At 53.0% G+C, this 17,710-nt stretch overlaps 5 protein-coding genes across 5 annotated transcripts; 2 read left to right on the forward strand and 3 right to left on the reverse strand.

Annotated features, from left to right (window-relative positions):
* Positions 1-1,840: 1,840 nt before the first annotated feature.
* Positions 1,841-4,390, forward strand: NCS57_01158800 (Mechanosensitive ion channel protein; the record flags this gene model as incomplete). The annotated part of the gene is made up of 1 exon (XM_053061297.1): positions 1,841-4,390. The coding sequence occupies one exon, from the start codon at positions 1,841-1,843 to the stop codon at positions 4,388-4,390; it is 2,550 nt and encodes an 849-aa protein (XP_052909683.1).
* Positions 4,391-5,899: 1,509 nt separating this feature from the next.
* On the forward strand, positions 5,900-11,002 carry NCS57_01158900 (uncharacterized protein; the record flags this gene model as incomplete). Its single annotated transcript, XM_053061298.1, has 1 exon — positions 5,900-11,002. One exon carries the CDS (start codon positions 5,900-5,902, stop codon positions 11,000-11,002), a length of 5,103 nt encoding a protein of 1,700 aa, XP_052909684.1.
* Positions 11,003-11,245: 243 nt separating this feature from the next.
* Positions 11,246-14,361, reverse strand: NCS57_01159000 (uncharacterized protein; the record flags this gene model as incomplete). The annotated part of the gene is made up of 6 exons (XM_053061299.1): positions 11,246-11,620; positions 11,705-12,055; positions 12,106-12,547; positions 13,562-13,866; positions 13,919-13,960; positions 14,041-14,361. The coding sequence occupies 6 exons, from the start codon at positions 14,359-14,361 to the stop codon at positions 11,246-11,248; spliced, it is 1,836 nt and encodes a 611-aa protein (XP_052909685.1).
* A 21-nt stretch (positions 14,362-14,382) lies between these two features.
* On the reverse strand, positions 14,383-14,898 carry NCS57_01159100 (uncharacterized protein; the record flags this gene model as incomplete). Its single annotated transcript, XM_053061300.1, has 2 exons — positions 14,383-14,555; positions 14,616-14,898. The coding sequence occupies 2 exons, from the start codon at positions 14,896-14,898 to the stop codon at positions 14,383-14,385; spliced, it is 456 nt and encodes a 151-aa protein (XP_052909686.1).
* Positions 14,899-16,046: 1,148 nt separating this feature from the next.
* On the reverse strand, positions 16,047-17,279 carry NCS57_01159200 (uncharacterized protein; the record flags this gene model as incomplete). The annotated part of the gene is made up of 2 exons (XM_053061301.1): positions 16,047-16,918; positions 16,970-17,279. 2 exons carry the CDS (start codon positions 17,277-17,279, stop codon positions 16,047-16,049), a joined length of 1,182 nt encoding a protein of 393 aa, XP_052909687.1.
* Between the last annotated feature and the right edge of the window lie 431 nt (positions 17,280-17,710).

The following is a 17,710-nucleotide window of genomic DNA, read 5'->3' on the forward strand; positions in this document are numbered from 1 at the left end:
TGCACAGTAGGAGCCGAGCTTGGACGGGACGGTGCCTGACGTTAAGCCACCCAGGGACAGAAATGTGTGGTGTGGTTGCACCAAGAAAAGATGGACGGATTAAAAAAAAAATCTTTCAAGTTTGAGCCTCCCGTCTCGATATCCGCCACCATCCATCAACCATGGAGATCATCATGGCGTTATCGACCAAGAACACGAGATGGCAAAAGCCACTACGGGACCATGGAGGAAGTCGAAAGGAAAAGCAACGGCGCCAAGCAGGGATATCCTCAACGACAGCACAGCATCTCGCCGGTGACGTCAGAGGTGGTCTGGCAAAGGCGATTCCAGTCGGCCATGGTCTGAGAAGCTTGGTGTTTAGCCTCTGCAAGCTTTCCCGCGAGGGAAGGGATTTGCGCTGAGGCAGATGCGCCCGACACGCAGCGAGGGTCTTTTTAATTGACATGACAATCAGAGAGAACCCTTGCCTGCTATGCTTGCGAGACGAGACGTGGGCATGCACCCGTCTGGTGTCTCGGTTCTGCGCCAACGAGAAGCCTTGGAATTGAACTCTTCTGCATCCTACCTGCGAGGATCTAGCTCGAATTTCACGTACACACATGCGCGTGTTCAATGATCTGCATCGACCGTGTGTTGTGTGCGGCCCGGCACACCGGCCACCAAGAGGCGCCGTCACGGTGGTTGTGACTGAGTTGGGCCACCCGTGGACTCGATTGGGAAGTCTTGGAATCGCCGGCGGCATCCTCGGTCTTTCCCCGTTGGGATGTTCCACGGGCAGTGACACCATCCACACCTCCCTCCCTCCGTCATGATGGATGGTGTTTGAACATCCGGCGCCCGTCCGCGCCCCGTGGTGGCTTGCCTTGGCCCTGACACGGCGCGGGCTCCACTGCTGCGGGCCTTTGGGGCGCGCCTATCCAGGGTCCGGCATCATGCCTATCGTAGGCAGTTGAGAATCTTTTGGTCCGGAGGAGTGGGTGAGGTGAAGGATTTTTGGTGGTGAAGGTGGTGGTGGTTGGTTGGGAGGGAAAAAAGGCGAAGGGGGTGTCGAGTAAGTAGTCACCTCGTTGACAAAACATCCATGGAGGTGAATGAAGCAGAGAAACAGTGGATACGCCCTCGCAACTCATCCATTGAGCTTCCTATCTTCACTCCCTGACTTGACTCCTGGCCTGGCCTGGGGCAAGCAAGGTACTGACTGTAAGCCTATCTGGACAGGACCCAGTCTTTCTCCTGCTTGCTGTGCACGTCTCCACGAGCCCATGGGCGATCTCTTAAAGCTCAACATGCTCCTCCCGGTCGCCCGCAGGGTTTCGAATCTCTTTGCTTGGTTAAATAAACTCCCCCGGATTTCTCATCACTTGGATTGAGATAATTGTCAATTTTCTCTTTTTTTTCTGCAAGGGAAGGTGTGAATTTGAGTTAACCACCTGTACTCTATTAAGCACAACTTCAACTCTGAGCTCAACACCAACACCACATCCATCATCGACACTTCAAGTACGCGCAAGCAAACACAACGGTCCTGCAGCTGGACGTCGACATACATATACAAGGGGCAGTCATCTCGATCGATGTCATCACCAATGCCTGCCTGATCTCCACTTCTTTTTTTCCCTTCCACTTTCTTACTTGCCTTTCGTTTATCCCCAATCCTATCCCACATACCGGACTTCCGGGTATTTCGTCACTCACTCTCCACACCTCGATCGCATCTCGAGACGGACGTGTGACATTCTTTTAAACCCCTTTGGCCGGTTGTTCACTTCCTTCCTACATCTTTATTGTTCAACATCCCTGAAAGAGCTTGGTGTTCTGAAACCCAACAACGGGGATCATCATGACTGGCACAGATCCACCTCCTCCTGATGGGAAGGAGTTTAAGCTCCAGCAACCCCCTCCGTCGAGACAGCCTTCACAGCAGACTACACAACACCCTCGACGAACCGATTCACCTAGGCTAGGAGAGGATGAAAAGATCTCAGCTCCAATGCTTGACACCTTCCCTACCCTCGCTGCACCCAACGACACGAACGACTCCAGCTCCAACACCGTCCGGTCTCCTTCTGGCCAGCGTGCAGACGCTAGTCGCATAGATGACAATCTCGAGCTCCTCCGTGTTGAGAGGGCTGTCTCAGCCGAGGACCATGATGGAGGTAGCCACATGAGGAAGCGCGCTCACAATGTTGAGCCTGAGGATGCCTTCAACGTCACTCTGCCCGACGAAAAGACCTTTCACGACAACAGGAAGCGAGATCCCGATGCCGCTCTCCTCAAGTTCTGGATATTCCTTCGAAAGTTTCCTCGTTTCGTCCGGTATTGTCTTTACCTATTCCCCGGAGCTGCCCTTCTCCTGATCCCAGTCTTGCTTGGCGGGTTTGCTTTCAAGAATGGTGAGCGCGATGTCGGTGGTGTAGACTTGATGTGGTTCGGCATCTGGCTCGAGATTGTATGGGGAGTTCTCTGGGTTTCCCGTATGATCACCAGTCTCATGCCTCCCACCTTCAAGTTGGTTGCCAAGCTGTCTGGTTCGACCACTCCCAAGAAATGGAAGGACATTGGTTACCAGCTTGACCTTCACACGGCCGTCTTCCTCTGGTTCCTCGCCATCCTCATCTCATTCGAGCCGACCATGACTTCGCACAACTACCGGGACAAGAAGCCGCACTGGGTCACTGTCGTCAATAAGGTCATCATCGCCCTCTTTGTCTTGGCAACCCTCAACTTTGTCGAGAAGATTCTTATCCAGTGGATTGCATCATCATTCCACCAGCGAACCTACGCGACCCGCATCGACAACAACAAGACAGACATTGGCCAGCTTGTCCGTTTGTACGAGCATGCCAAGGCCAAGAATGAGCAGACCGACTACTTCTTCCAGCGCGGTAGTGGTTCCGCCAGCGGCGCCCAGACACCAATGCAGACCCTTCAGGACAATGCTCGCCAGGCATGGAACAAGGTCGGCTACGTTGCTGGTCGAGTTGGAAACGATTTAATCGGCCGCAAGGTTGACAGCAATCACCCTCGCAGAGTCGTCAATGAGCTTCTGAAGCAGACTCCTACGGCCCACACGCTCGCCCGCCTCATCTACCGAAGTACTGTGAGAGAGGGCCGTGATCTCGTCTACCTCGAGGATCTACAGGCCATCTTCACCGCTGAAGAGGAGGCCGAAGTCGCCTTTATGATGTTTGACAAAGACATGAACGGTGACATTTCGGTCGACGAATTCGAGGCTGTGTGTAACGAAATCCACTTGGAAAAGAAGGCCATCGCCGCCTCGCTCAAGGATCTCGACTCGGTGATTAAGAAGCTCGACAAGGTCTTCATGTTCATCATCGTCGTTATCACCATCATTGTCTTCATCTCGATCCTCTCGGGCTCCGCTGCCGCCGCCCTCGGCTCTGCGGGTACTGTGGTTCTTGGTCTGGCTTGGGTGCTCCAGGCCACCGCGCAGGAGTTCCTCCAGTCCATCATCTTCGTCTTTGTCAAGCATCCCTTCGATGTTGGTGATCGTGTGACTGTGTACGGATCGACTGGCGACACAATGATGGGTGATGATTACTATGTGACTGAGATTTCTCTGCTCTACACCGAGTTCAAGAAGATGCAAGGCCACATCGTACAGGCCCCCAACTCGCTGCTCAACAACCTATTCATCCTCAACCAACGACGTTCCAACGGATTGGCTGATGTCGTCAGTCTCGTGATGCGTTTTGGTACGCCCCAGCACATGATCGACGAGCTCAAGGAGCGAATGACGGACTTTTGCCTGGCAAACAAGCGTGACTACCAACCTCGCATCATCACCGAGATGACGACTCTGAACGAGGTGCGGTCGTGCTCGATGAACCTCATCTTCTTCCACAAGACCAACTTCCAGAACGAACTGCTTCGTCTCAATCGCCACAACAAGTTTGTGACGGAGCTCATGACTCAGATGGTGAACATCGGCATCCAGTCTCCGTTCCGCAACGAGCCTGGTGGTAGCCGCGAACACCCCATGTACTGGACCGGCATGCAGCCTCCTCCTGCGTATGGCAAGGAACAGGACCATGGCAATGTTGACCCTCTGGACAACCACTCGCAGTCTGAGGGTCCTGCTTTGCACCGCTTCCCTTCAACATATAGCCGCCGAAGCGAGCGTCAGCGTTCTGTGGACGACAACATGAACGATTTCCAGGATGTTTTTGAGAATAGGCGAGATAACGTGCACGCGCAGCGCCTAGCAATGATCCGAGAAAAGGAGCGTGCTTCGCGGATCGAAGAGGAGAGGGAATCCATCGCCAGCTCCTCTGGCGTTGCCCGCCGTATCTCGACGGAAAGCCGATCCCGCGTCTTTGGCCGAACCCGGACCGGGTCCAAGAGCCGCCGGCCGGCAGACATGGTCTGAGAGCCGAGACAAGGATTGACGAACGAACACGAACACGTCTACAAATATCATGAGTTTTATGAATTTTCCCGATAGAGTTACCAGACTGGCACGTCTGAAGAGTTTTCTTATTGTTTTATTTTCTACTGCGCACAGAGTGCTATGATACGATAGCTTGGGGTAGCAGATTGGAGAAGAATAGAAGCGAAAAGATATTACTAGTGAAGCGGCCCTTTCTAGGGAGTTTGAGAATTGGTTGACTGGACTTGGAATGCTTGAACCCAAGAGTTCAGCGGGATCCTAATACAGCGCAATTCAACTACCAACAGAGTTCAAAAGTGAATGTCCAAGCTCTCGACAATCGAGTTTCGAGATCTAATAATAACACGAAGCTTGTTAAGAAAGCTTGATTGTTTCAATCAGCAAGGGATCCACTGATGAAAGACAGGGGCCAGAGGTGTGAGTGATGTAATTTCAGTGGATATGAGTGACTGACACCTGGCGGTTGGGTGGACCAGAAGTGGTGACGATGCTGTGAGCAATATACACGATGCAAAAGATATGTAAATCAATCAGACGAGATGAAGAACGGAACGGCTCATGCCATCTCAAGTAACAGATATATCGCCTTTTCAAACATCTAGGCCGCGAAGGAACAGAGCCCTGGGGGGAGCTCAAGCCGGGATCCCATTCAAGGCTGAGGTGATGGTCGCCGATGGGCTTGGCCTGCGGGTGAGGAAATAAACAACACACTAGAACGAGAAACATATCTGACTGGCCACAGATGCTATGGTCATTGAAAATAGAACGAAGTGTAAAGAACATAAATAATCAAAAAGAAATATTACGAGAATATTAAGAATTTAAAAGCTTTTGATATCTCATAAATATCATATGTGCGACTTCTTAGTACTGCGTTTACAAAGCACGCTGTTAATGTCTTTGTACTCATGCCTTGGCTTTTCCATCACCCAAGAACCAGGGAAGGCAATAGCGGGAGCTGTAATTAAAGGGTCCCCCTCCCAATCCATCCCACGGACCGCCCTACGAGAGGCCCGCCCAATAGAAGACGACTCCAATGTGCTCAGCCGCTGCCATGGGCTTGACTAGTGGAGAGCAACCGACTACCCGTGCGGCATCAGGCTGCGAGCCCCCCAGCGTGCCCCGGAGAATGCCTTGGCGGGTTGAAGCGAAGCGTTGGCTGGCGTCTTGCTTTTGGGTATTCTTCCTCTCGATCGATCCAAAAAAGGGAGACTTGCTGTACCATTTCGGAACACGGCATATCTTCAGGTTTCTTGTCCTTTGTGCTCCTTCTGCCCGCCGAAAGTCGCTTGCTCGGGTTTAAATGGTTGGTGGCCAAGTAGTTCAGCTCCCAGCTCAGCCCTCGCGCCGGCCACGTTCAACCCGAAGCTGCAGTGCAATTCAGCCTGATCCGACCAAAGACCTCGCCCTCTACGATGCGCATCGACACAGCTCGATAATACAGACTCTCGAGAATAGTCGGGTCCTCGAAGGACATAGACGGCAACCATGGCTGGCCTTCCAGAGGGCTGGGACATGGACTATGACGGTCAGCGATGGTTCTACAAGTACAAGCCCACCGGACACATTCAATACCACTTCCCCAAGGAGGGCGACGAGTTCCCCGACTTTGTCGACGCAGGCGCCCCGGCGCCTGACCTAGCTCCCGAAGAGCGTCTCGAGTCGCAGCAGCAAGTTCGCCGGCATGCGAGCACTACAACGGCGAGCGCCTACGCAAAGGCGAGGAGGGAGGAGAATGGCTGGGAGAGTCGCATGTCGGCCACCGCGAGGCCTGTGAGTGCCGTGTGGGACGGTGATGGCGGCGGCGGCGGCGATGACGACAACGCCGTTTTCCAGCCGGAGAACTTTATGTATCTCGGCCCGGGAGCATACAACGATGTGAGCCCGCTGGCCGAGGAGGAAGAGGAGGCTGCGAGGAGGGTTGTTGCGGGTGGCATTGAGGACAAGTTCGAGAAGCCTCCCGGTAAGGGCGTGAGCCCAATCGCCAGCGAGAAGACGACACCCGCCCATGGAGCAGCTCATGCCGAGCTCGTAATGGGAGAGCCGGTCGCTGTTCCGCCCACGGTCCCCGAGGAGACACACGAATTCGTCCCCATGGGGCCCCCGGACCCGGTGGGTGTGATAGCTGAGATGCCCACCGAAGATACGGGCCCTGCGAGGGTAGAGACGAATCCGCCACCGGTCGAAATGGCGGATAATATGGTGCTCGCACCCATCGAGACGGCCCCGCCGCCGCTGTTGGCAGAACTTCCGGAGCAGTCCAGCCCCGTGGAGAAGAAGAACGAGGAACCTCAGCTCGCACCGGGATCGCTAAGGAACTATGGTGGTCAAATGCAGCCTCTGCGGACACAGAAGAAGCCAGCGCCTCCAGTAGAGGAAGTCGTCGGTGGATTCCAAGCTTATAAGCCCAAGTCGGCTGGAAACACACCAGATATCTCACGGGGGTCCACGCCCATGAGAGAGGAGCCTGTTCTGGAGCGAAGAAGGACGTTCCAGCCAGAAGATCACCTCATGATGAATATGAAACCTGCTCAGCCGCCTTACAGAGAGGCTACGAGTACTCCAGCTGTGCTTGCGCCGCCTCAAGTTCCCCCGAAGCACCCGATTGACGACCCCTCAATACAGAATGCACCGACCCCTCCTGTTATGGGTATCGATTCTGGCTCTGTTGGGCCTCAGGGACCGCAGCCTCCGCCAGGCAATCTGGCATATATGCCCTCTGTGCTCAAGGCTGGACGGAGTGGAAATCGACAGGATTCATTCTCGGCTGGACCATCAACGTTGGCTTCACTCGACGATGATAAGAGGGCATCCTTGGCACCAGGTCAACAGGGCGATCTCGCTCATATGCCTTCCGTGTTGAAGCCAGCCCGTGGAAGAGCCCCCTCGCAACCTGGTCAACAACCTCAATTTCCACCACAGAATCCCGCAGCACCACCTGGTCAAGGACACGGGTATAAGCCACCTGCTCAGGGACAACATCCCCCGTCCATGACTCCGGCACCTCACGTCCAGCAGCAGCGTCTTCAGGAGGAACCCAAGATGGGCGTTCAACGAGTCAACACCGTCCCCGACTCACTGCCTTCTCAAAGACCAGCATCTATGATTCAAGGCGCAACATACCAGGGACAGCAGATGAGTGTTCCAGCTGGTGTGAATCAAGCACAGCAACCTGTAAGGCCTGCAAGTGTGATGCCAAACATGATGGGAGGACATCCCCAGCAAGCAGCAGGACGGCCAAATCCCCCAATTCCGGCTAAGAAAGGCGTTATCCCACCGTATCCTGATCAGATTCCCGCCACAGCTCCTCCTCCATCAGGACAAGCAGCTCCGTTCGGGAGACCTCCGGTTCAAAACCCGCCGTATCCTGTTGACAGTCTCCCGTATCCCGACGACCCTCCAATGCAAAGGCCACCCCCGAATTTCCCGTCGCAGGGCGCTGGTGCAGCGCCGGGTCCTGGGCATCTCAACCGACGCCATTCATCGTTCAGCGGTGCAGAGGTTTCGCCTATCGACTCTCGACACGGAAGCATGTCCTCTATGTATCCCCTTCAAACTCCTTCTCCCATGGAAAACAGCCGTCGGGGCTCATCGTCCGCCTCACTCAACCAGGCCGTTAACCAACCTAATTACACACCCTCTCCTGTCTCACAGTCTTCATCGTCCATGTACGGCTTCACGCCTACGCCTCCTTCGGCACCAACCAACCAGGCCCAGCAAGGCTACTTCACCATGCAAGACGTCGAAGGTCAAGGTCACGCCATAGCTGCGCAAAACATGCTGCGCAAGAAGTCACTGAGTCGAGGACCCCCTGATGCTCGACGAAGCTCTGTGGGCTCGCCGCTGTCCTCTCCGCCAACAACGGAGTCGTATGGCGTGGCCCAGCAGGGGCTGGCACGCTCGAAATCTCTCCGCCAGACATCTCAGGGCAACGTTGTTCCGCAGAGCCAAGTCGTCCCCGCGCCGACCCCGCCACCGCAGGGGCAGCAGTTCCTGGGCCGAATCGAAGAGCACGAAGAGGTGCCAAGCGGGACAGTGAGCCGGTCTTCAACAACGAGTGGATCGCCAGAGAAGACAAGGCGCAGTTCGATGGCCTCGTCGGTACAGCATAGTCCGGCGGGCAGTCGGAGGACGAGTCTGCAGGGTGATAGTCCAGGAGGGGCCTCCCCTAGTCAACCCCAGGGGCAATATAGTCCTTCGAACCACCCCCCCCAGGGCCCTATGCCTCCTCAAGGACAGTTTATATCCCAAGGTCCAGTTCAGGGGCAAGGACCTCCAGGTGCTCCCTATCCCGGTCAGACGCCTATGCAAAATCCAGCCCAGCTGCAAAGGAAGCCATCTAAGGGGCAAGCACCTATCCAAGGTGCTCCTCGTCCTCAAGGCCAGCCCCCGTACCCGAATCAGATGCCAGTTCAAGGACAAGTCCCCGTTGGCGGCCCGATGTCACCTCAGGGACAGATGCCCCCTCAAGCTCTGCCTGGACAGCAAGGGCAGAGACCACAAGGGCAGCCTATTCCAGGCCAGACTCCTCCACCAGCTCAGACTTCTCATCATGGCCCAGGAAAGCTACTACGGAAGCTCTCAAAGACGCAGCCTTCCCCACCACAGGCTGCCCCTCAGGGACAACCTCCTTACCCACAACAAGCACCTGGTCCAAAGTTGCTGCAGAGAAGGTCTTCTCAAGGGCCAGGCAACTCCATGGCACAGGCTCCTCCCCAAGGCCAGATGCCACCAGGCCAGATGCCACATCCCGGCCAAGCCCCCAACGGCCGAGTGCAGCCGCAGATCCAGATTCCCCAGAATCAACAACAATGGGCCCCCGGCATGCAACCCCCAACACCCCAAGGATTCCGTCCTGGTTCAGTCCCGCCTCAAGGACCGCAAAGTGCCGGCCCCAAAGAGGGCAAGGGAGGCAAGTGGTTCAAACTCTTCAAGGGCGGCTCCAAGTCTACAGCTCCGACCCCGACAACACCAACCGTGTCTTCTCCGGTGACGGCTATCAACAACGCCCCCCCGAGATGGGGTGGTGGGGAGTACTCGACTCCGGCGGTTTGGCAACCTGGACAGCCCCCTACTGCTTCACTGGGACCTGGCTTTCAGGGAAACATGCCGCCACAGCCTGGCCAAGCTCCTCAACCTGGTCAGATGCCTCCTCAGCCTGTCCGTGGACCTGGAAACGCGGCTCCTGGACAAGTACCCCCTGGGCAGGGCAACATGCCTCCTCAGCCTGGACATATGGCTGCCCAGTCCAGTCAGATGCCTCAACCTAGTCAGATACCGACCCAGCCCGTTCCTGGGCCTGGAAGGGCGCCGCCTGGACAAGGTCCCCCCGGGCCCGGCCAAATGGCTCCTCAACCTGGTCAAATGCCTATCCAGCCTGGGCAAATGGGTCCTAAGCCTGGCCATGTGCCTACTCAACCTAGCCAGATGGGCCCTCAGCGCGATCAAGCACCCCCTGGAATGGGCCAAGTACCTCCCGGACCTTCGCAGATCGCCATGCAACCTGGACAGAGACCTCTGGGACCCGGCCAGATGCCTCCTCAATCTGATCCAAAGCCTCTCCTGCCTGGTGAAATGGCTCCTCAGCCTGGCCGAATACCATCTGGGCATATGCCACCACCCAATCCCCAAGCGCCTCCTGCAGTCGCGGCCCAGATTGCACCGTCTCCTTCAGCCGGACATATTCCAGCAAATGGCCCTTCTCAAATGGCCCCCTTATCACCACCCTCAAAGGCTGGACCAAGCAACGCTCATCAGAATCTCCCATCTCAGATTCCTCCACCAGGGCAGAACAGTGTTTCCAGGCCCCCTCAGCCTATGCCCGTGCCACAAAGACGGGCCCCTGAGCCACATCAGTCAAGGAATATACCTGCACCGCTCAGGCCAGACACCCTTCGTGCAAGTCCCGAGCCACCGCTGGCATCGAGCCCAGGCCTGTCTGATGCTGGGTTATCTTCAGTGAGTCGGGTGTCCTCTCACCAGAAGAGAGATAGCCTGTCTGATGCGGGATCTATCACGACCATCGAAGTGTCTGAAGCGAAGCCCCAGCCAGTATTGCGACCTTCAATTGTCCAGGTTCACAGAAGATCTACGGATATGTTCCGGAAGTCTGAGGAAATCCAGCGCAACATGGAGGCTCTGGCAAATGCGGATGCCGCTCCCAGGGGTTCTTCAGATACCTCTCGCTTCGAGCAGCCCCTGACAATCCAGAAAGCGCCTTCACCAGCTCCTAAGGTTCAGCAACAGCAACCCATCTCGCGGCCGGGTTCAGCTACCCCTCGTGATGTCCTTGAAAGGTCCCTCAGTCCAGCACCATTGTTCTCCAAGGGCGGCTCTCCCAAGTCCGTCCAGAATGGACCTTCGAGTCATCGAGAGAACAACATGGAACCAACACCACTCTTTTCCAAGTCTAACCCTCCTGTGTCGGCTGTCTCTGGCCTCCCGAGTCAACAGATGAAGCCTGCACCGATTGTGCAACAACAACCACCAACTCGGCCAGCTCCTCCCCCTGCAGATGACAAGTGGGCAAAGAAGCCAGTCGTGGACTACTCTGGCGGAGACTGGGGAGATGACGATGACTGGGACTATTAATATTCTGTTCTTATCTTTGTTCAGACTTTACATAGCGATCATGTAGCGTTATCACTTTTGGATGCACGAAAAGTTTTCAAGATTGTTTGGGAAGGGAAGTTGGTTAATCTATACCAAGAGGATTAATGTTGAGAAATGAGTATCTAAAAGGTCTCGAACAAACAAATTCACTTAGTATCCAACCTTGTGATGTCAATCTATGCTTCAACCCCACGTATGTGTGGTAGATCTGCTTGGACAAAATCACTCCTGGCCTGATGCATGTCGCATCAAGAAGTTGAGACATCCCATGGCATTGCTCATGGCCGGAAAGCGAGCTGCGGCTTCAGCAGGGCTCAGACCAAGCATCCTTTCAACGTTGGAGATGAGCTGCTTGAGGGTCAAGAGGTCGGCCTTGGTCAAATCGTGGGCGGCTTCGAGAACCTTGCTGACGAAATCTCGACCCAAGGACTCGACGAGGGCCCCGTGGTTGTTTTCAATGTCTGCCTGAATCTTACATGTCAGAACGGCCAATGTGGCAACGTGATCCGGGAGGTCGCCCAAGTTCACGTCTTTGAGTGCTTCCTCGGTTTCAGGGTTGCCTTGTTCAGTGAGAACGTGTAGCATGGCCGCGCATCTCTAGATTAGGGACCCGACAGTCTCGTTATCTGCCAGGATTTGCATGATGGTTTCCTCCAGGTCCCAGCTCTGCTCCTCACCTACGTCGGAAGGGCGAGTATCGCGGGGAGCAGCAAACTTTTCGAGTGTCGAAATTTGAGCCTTGATGCGGCTGGCGAGTCTGGAGGTGGCGCGATCAAACTTGCCAGCTATGAAGCTAGTCACGACTCGCTCATCAAGCGCTGTTGTGGCTGTGTCCGTCTTAGTATGGACAAGCTTCTCCACGTAGCGACGCAAAAGTTCTAGGTCGCCGCCGATGTCTAGCATGTCGCAAATCACGATGTCGGGTTTCTCAAAGCCGATGTGGCTTCCAAGGCTAGGCAGCGAGTTGAGAGCCAGAGCCTTGTTTCTGGAAAGCAGGCCCCCAAGGCCTGGATAGCGCCGTTGGCCTTGTCCCTGATTTCGTCATCCGTCGAGGTGTCGTATGAAGCCATCAGCGATGGCACTTCAGCATCCTGAGGATCTTCTGGATGGATGGAGAGTTGTCTCCTGAGGATGTCGATCTCAGCTTGAAGCGCTCTGGGAAGGGCTACTTGGGCAGCCAAGATAAAAGTATTGAGTGTGGTTAGGTCCTCAGCTAGGCCTTTACACTCTTTGTAGACCCCGTTATCGAGACTCTTCGCAAAGGCCATGTCGACAGCGCGGTCGCCGAAAAGACACTCGTCAACAATGCGATCCAGCTTCAGGATGGACGTCATGCGCTGCACTAGCATGAGAGCATTCTCAACCCCGGGTTCGAGTCCACAATGGCTCTTGATGCGATCCATCATGGCAGCCAAGCGTTTGACCTGGTCAAAGTGCACTTCGAGAAGCTTGATATTGTCATGGGCTTGGTCGAGAATCTCTTCCTTACTCTTGCTCCCGAAGGAAGCTTGCAGCAGAGGGGACCTACCTACGGATGTAAGTGTGGACGCCTGGGAGGGGGGTGTGGTGGAAGTGTCGCTGGGCATTGTTGGTGTTGGTTGTGAGTGAGTTGTGAGTTATTGATGTTGTTGTTATGGACTGCCGTGGTAGTTGTGTGTGTTCCTTGTGTTCGTGTGATTTGTAAAATTGTGCGAACGAAGATGATGAATGCTTTCTTATAACATCAGGAATGTTTGGTGTATGCAGAGTCTTTGTCTTTTACCCAGGCAGTGTCGAGGCTTTACCAACTCAAAGAAACCTTTGCGCTGCATAACTCATTTTCTTTGTTATAGCTACTAACGTTCTCAATCAAAGATAATTGCTGCACTTGCGTCACAAAGAATGTCAAAGGCGTCGTTTCTCCTAAACCAGATAATCGCCAGTTTATTCATAGGGCTTTGTGTGTATGAGAGCATCGGCCTTGCTCCTTTCAGTACGGAATCACCGGGTCAAGGCATAGGAAACCACCAAGTTTCATTCCAATGGCTGTAACGTCTAGGATATGCCCGAGCCCGTGCTTCACGATTGACAGGAAGCATGGGCGATGTCCAAAACCGGATCTCATAAGGAGGGTGGGCATTTGGCACACCAACTTGGCTATTCTACACACGTTTGTAGCTGGGACTGTACATTTTAACAAGAGGGCTCAAATAATCATATGAGAGCTCTGATTGCATTGTACTGTGTTCTCTTACTCTGTGATTGATAATAATAAAGACAATTTTAATAACAAGTTAAGTATCCTTTCAGAATACGTTATTGCCTTCTTAACTATATAAAGGCACTTATTTGAATAATACTAATATTTAAGATTATAGTTAATATAGCTATAGGCATCATCTAGCTAAATTATAACTTCTTAATTACTTAGTCAGGGGTAATAGATACTTAGGAGGGATTAATTATAAGAGAGCTTAGTCAATTTATCTAAAAGGCTAGGAAAGAGAGAGTTGCTAGGTAATTAAATATCTATCTAGCATCATTTGTCGGCATTCATACCTCAGCCGACCAGTCTGCCGGCCTGTTAGAAGGGTGAGTTCGGGTATGGTCGAGCTGCTGTCTAAGATCTCTCCAACGACCGAGATATGAAACTGGCATAGATCGCAGGCACCTTCATAAACCGCCTCGACAAAACCTTCACCCAGTGTCTGGAAGAGGTCATGTCTGTCATCCCAGTCTTCAAGCTTTTTGTCAAGGCGGCTCAGAAAAGATCCATCATACTCCCAGTCATCAAATCCCTTACCGTCACACAGACTTCGGGCCTCAGATGCCTTACCTCTAATGATGAGGCTCTGCATCAAGTCCTTGGCATCAGATCTGAGCGATCCAAGGCCCGATACCTCTCAGATGTCTCACTCCTGGATATCCTCTTGACTCGGCCTTGGACTGTGGCGTGGGCTGACACCGCAAGAACGCGCATGGTCAGCAATCCGCTCAAGACTCGAGAGTTGATACTTGAGACGGTTAGCGAGCCTTACAGTGGCGCGATCGAATTTGCCGGCCTCGTACTCGGTGATTACTCGCTGGCGGAGCATTTTGTCAGTCATGCTTGGCTTCAGGTGCTGAAGTCTGTCCACGTAACGACGCAAGAGCCACATATCATGACCATAGTCGAAGAGGTCACCGATGATCTCATGGAGAACCTTCTTAGCGCCCTCCTCCATCTCCTTGTTTCCGAGGTAAACCAACGAGCGAACAACTTCAGCCTTGGCCTTGGAAAATAGCGTCTCGAGGGCCTCCATGGCGCGGAGAGCCTGACGCTTGATATCGTCATCCTTCATAGCCCAGTGCTCAGCCATCAGCGATGGCACGCCGGCTTGCTAAGCACCACCTTTCAGCTGGCTGATGCGTTGATCGGTGAAGCTGGAGTCTTCGTCGTTGAGCACCGCGGGAAGCTCGCCAGAATCATTAATGAACTTCTCATTGTCCGCGATGTCGGGTATTATCTCGGCATTGCGGCGGCGCAGAAGCATACTGAACCGGTCCACCCATTCTTCGTCGAAGTGCGAGTGAGGAAACAGGTCGTCAAAAAGACATCTTTCCTACACCTCACGCTCTATCTCCAGGATAAGTCTCAACTGTCTTCTGTGCTTGAGTTCGTCTTCCCACTCGGTTCCTTGGCCCTTGATGCGACTCGCGATGGAGGTCAAGCGTCTGTTTTGCTCGAGCTGGGTTTCAAGGCCGTCGATGGCGTCTTGGGCTAGGCCAAGAAGCTGTTGTTGAGTCCTGCGTCTCATCGCAAATTCCAATGCAAAAGTTGAAGTGTTGACCTTTGGGTTAGCAAAGATGACCTTTGGGTTGGCCAGCATTTCCGAGATTTCCCAGGTTTCAGGCATTTCTACTCTTAGAGGTGACATAGTTACAGGTTGCGATTGTTTGAAGTATAAGCTGTGAGTGTTTGAGTTATGAGTTGCTGCTGCTGTTGTGTGGGTATGCTGTGAAAGTTGAAGTGATGAAGAGTGGTGGATGAGGGCGACGAAGACTCCCTTTTGTGATTCTATGAGTGCCAGGTGCAACAGAGCCTTTTCTATTGTTCAGAGTGTCATCTATCAAAGCCTCGTCTGTTCAGTCAAAGAGACCAATGCGAGAACACCGGTGCTGTCTATAGCTTGTTTTCTTGGTCGCAGCCATTAATTTTCTGACAACTGACTCTTATCGAGATACAGACAACGCCATGGCAATTGATGCTACCATTGCAAACAAAGGATCGCCAATTCTTCGATACCAGCTAGTGCAGGAACACCACACTGCTGATTGCTTGCTTTCTTTGACGTGGGATCTCCAGGTCGGGCCACTGAAACGCCCTTTGATCTATTTCGTTATAATTATAGCTGAAACACATAAAGAAACCACGGGTCTGCTCTATCCTATTGCAAAGGAAGCATCAGTGGCAACTACGCCTAGAGTGAAAAAGGGGGGGTATTTGCCACACCAACTCAGCTACTTCGCAAACATTCATAGCCACGTATATTCGGGCATTAGGAATAAAGAAATGATCCAAATAGACTATTGAATGCCTCCAGTTTACTTCGCTTATCTTCTTCCCCTTGAGAGGCTTTAAACGGAATATCAGAACAGATGCTTGGGCATTCCATAAGCTGGTGGAGATGGGATATCGTGGACAATCACAACAATACGAATGATGACGAAAACTCTTCGGATACCCTCAAAGATCATCAGGCTAATAAGAGGCATGGGGTTTATATGAGGTGTAACTTAATTAACAAGAAAGATTCTACTACTTGAGAAATCATACTTCACTTGGGGACAGATTATCTCAGTTCTCCTCAAATAGCTCCAAGGCACGGACAGACACGAGAAACAAATCAGGGATAAACAAAAGGGCCCCTAGAGGAGGATAGTAACATTATGGTGGATGATTGAGTATTTAATTACGAAAGCCAATTTATGTATATAGGAACTTATCACAAGTGTCTGTATATGTTGTAATTCCCTGACTGACCACCAGAACCATGCCCCTTAATCACCCACGAGCCGGAGCTTGGTTGGGGCATAACGCTTTGAGATCTGAAACGAGTTTCTTGAGGGTATTGATGTCATCCCTGAGTAGGACGTGAAGAATCGCGAGTGCGTGCTTGATGAAGTCAACACCCAAGGCCTTGGAACGGCCACAGTTCCAAGAACACAAATCTCTCCTAGTTCTCTTCCGTAGGGTTTGACTCATGACCAGGCGGTTTCGGATAGCCAGAGCATCGGCACGGACTCCCAACTCCCAGGCTGCGACTCGATCGCGAGCTTCGGCAAGAGGCCACACTCTACAGTATTCTCGGAAAAACGAACACGCAACCCTGTCGTCTCTCTTATACTGTGTGTAGATCCCGTCCAGGTTCTTGCCTTTGCAGGAAGCTCGCCGTGACAATATGTCAAGTTCAGCTGGAGTGACCCCGATGGGAAGGGTGTCGTAAGCCATGATAAAGGCCCTTATACAGCAATCGAGTCTAGCAGCAGATCGGTCAAATTTGCCAACCATGAACTTGGTGATGGCTAGACCATAACGCCGAGACTTGTGTATATATCCCTGCAAGAGTGCCATATGCTCCGCGCAATCGAGGAGGTGACTGAGCCCGTCAGCCTCCCAAAATCTGTCTTTGCCGTAGGAGAGGAGTACCAACGTCATGGCCTTGGCTCGGTCAAGTAGAAGTTCAAGAGTCTTTAGAACGCTTTTTGCCTGCTGCAAGACCTCGCCTTCCGACTTGCTGCCGAACGAATCCGCTAGCGACGGCAGCTCTGAAGAACCATAGAGACCGGCAAGATTTAAATACATTGGCCCCTTTGCCCCGGAGGTTTCTGGAGGAATCTCGTCGGGACGCTTCCCTAAAGCCGACTCAATAAACTCTTCGATACGTGAGATGCTCATTTAAACGTCCCGAGTGATCCAGGAAACACGCTTGTCAAACTTAGCGAGTTTCGTGAAGGCCTCTCCGGCAAAGAGGCGTTCATCTACACGCTGTTGTACGTCCTGGAGTTTTCTCGCGTATTCTTCTGCCATGACGTCGAATTCAGGACGTGGGCAAGAATCCTTGGTTTCGGGATTATCGATGATGTGACCGAGAAAGGCCTCCAAGTCATTGAGTCTAGAGATGCGGGGTCCGAGAGGATCCAACATGTCGTAGGCTAGGTCAAACATGGGTTCCCGGATTTCGCCCTGGGAAAAGGCTACAAGGGATCGCACAGCGATGGGCTGATCTCTGGGCATCGTTGCAGTTAGGCGTGAGGTGTGTTGGGAGTTTAGTTCAAACTTGTGTACTCTTTTAGGTGTGAGCGCAAGTGATGAGTGATCCTGACCTAAGGGGAATAAACCCGGTCTTTTATGATTCTTAGATCAATCTCATGGTGTTGAGTCTTTGTTCGATAGATGAACCAATCGATGGGTGTTGGGAAGGGCGTTCCAGATGTACATGTCAGACAATCCGGGCGAAACAAACGAGTTGTTCGTCTCCGGTTTCTATTTTCGGCCTCTGCTCCATTGTTATTCTTCTCTATTTGTCGTGGTTCAAGGCATATCGCTCCCTCGCATATGTGCTGCGGACACCCGATGACCCTAGCGTTAAGGGGGACACTGTTGTAAGCACAAAGGCAATACCAGTTGCAGGCCATATTTAGCCGAATCAATATTTTAAGATTCTG

Source organism: Fusarium keratoplasticum, chromosome 9 (assembly GCF_025433545.1).
Source record: "Fusarium keratoplasticum isolate Fu6.1 chromosome 9, whole genome shotgun sequence".
NCBI classification, from domain to species: domain Eukaryota; kingdom Fungi; phylum Ascomycota; class Sordariomycetes; order Hypocreales; family Nectriaceae; genus Fusarium; species Fusarium keratoplasticum.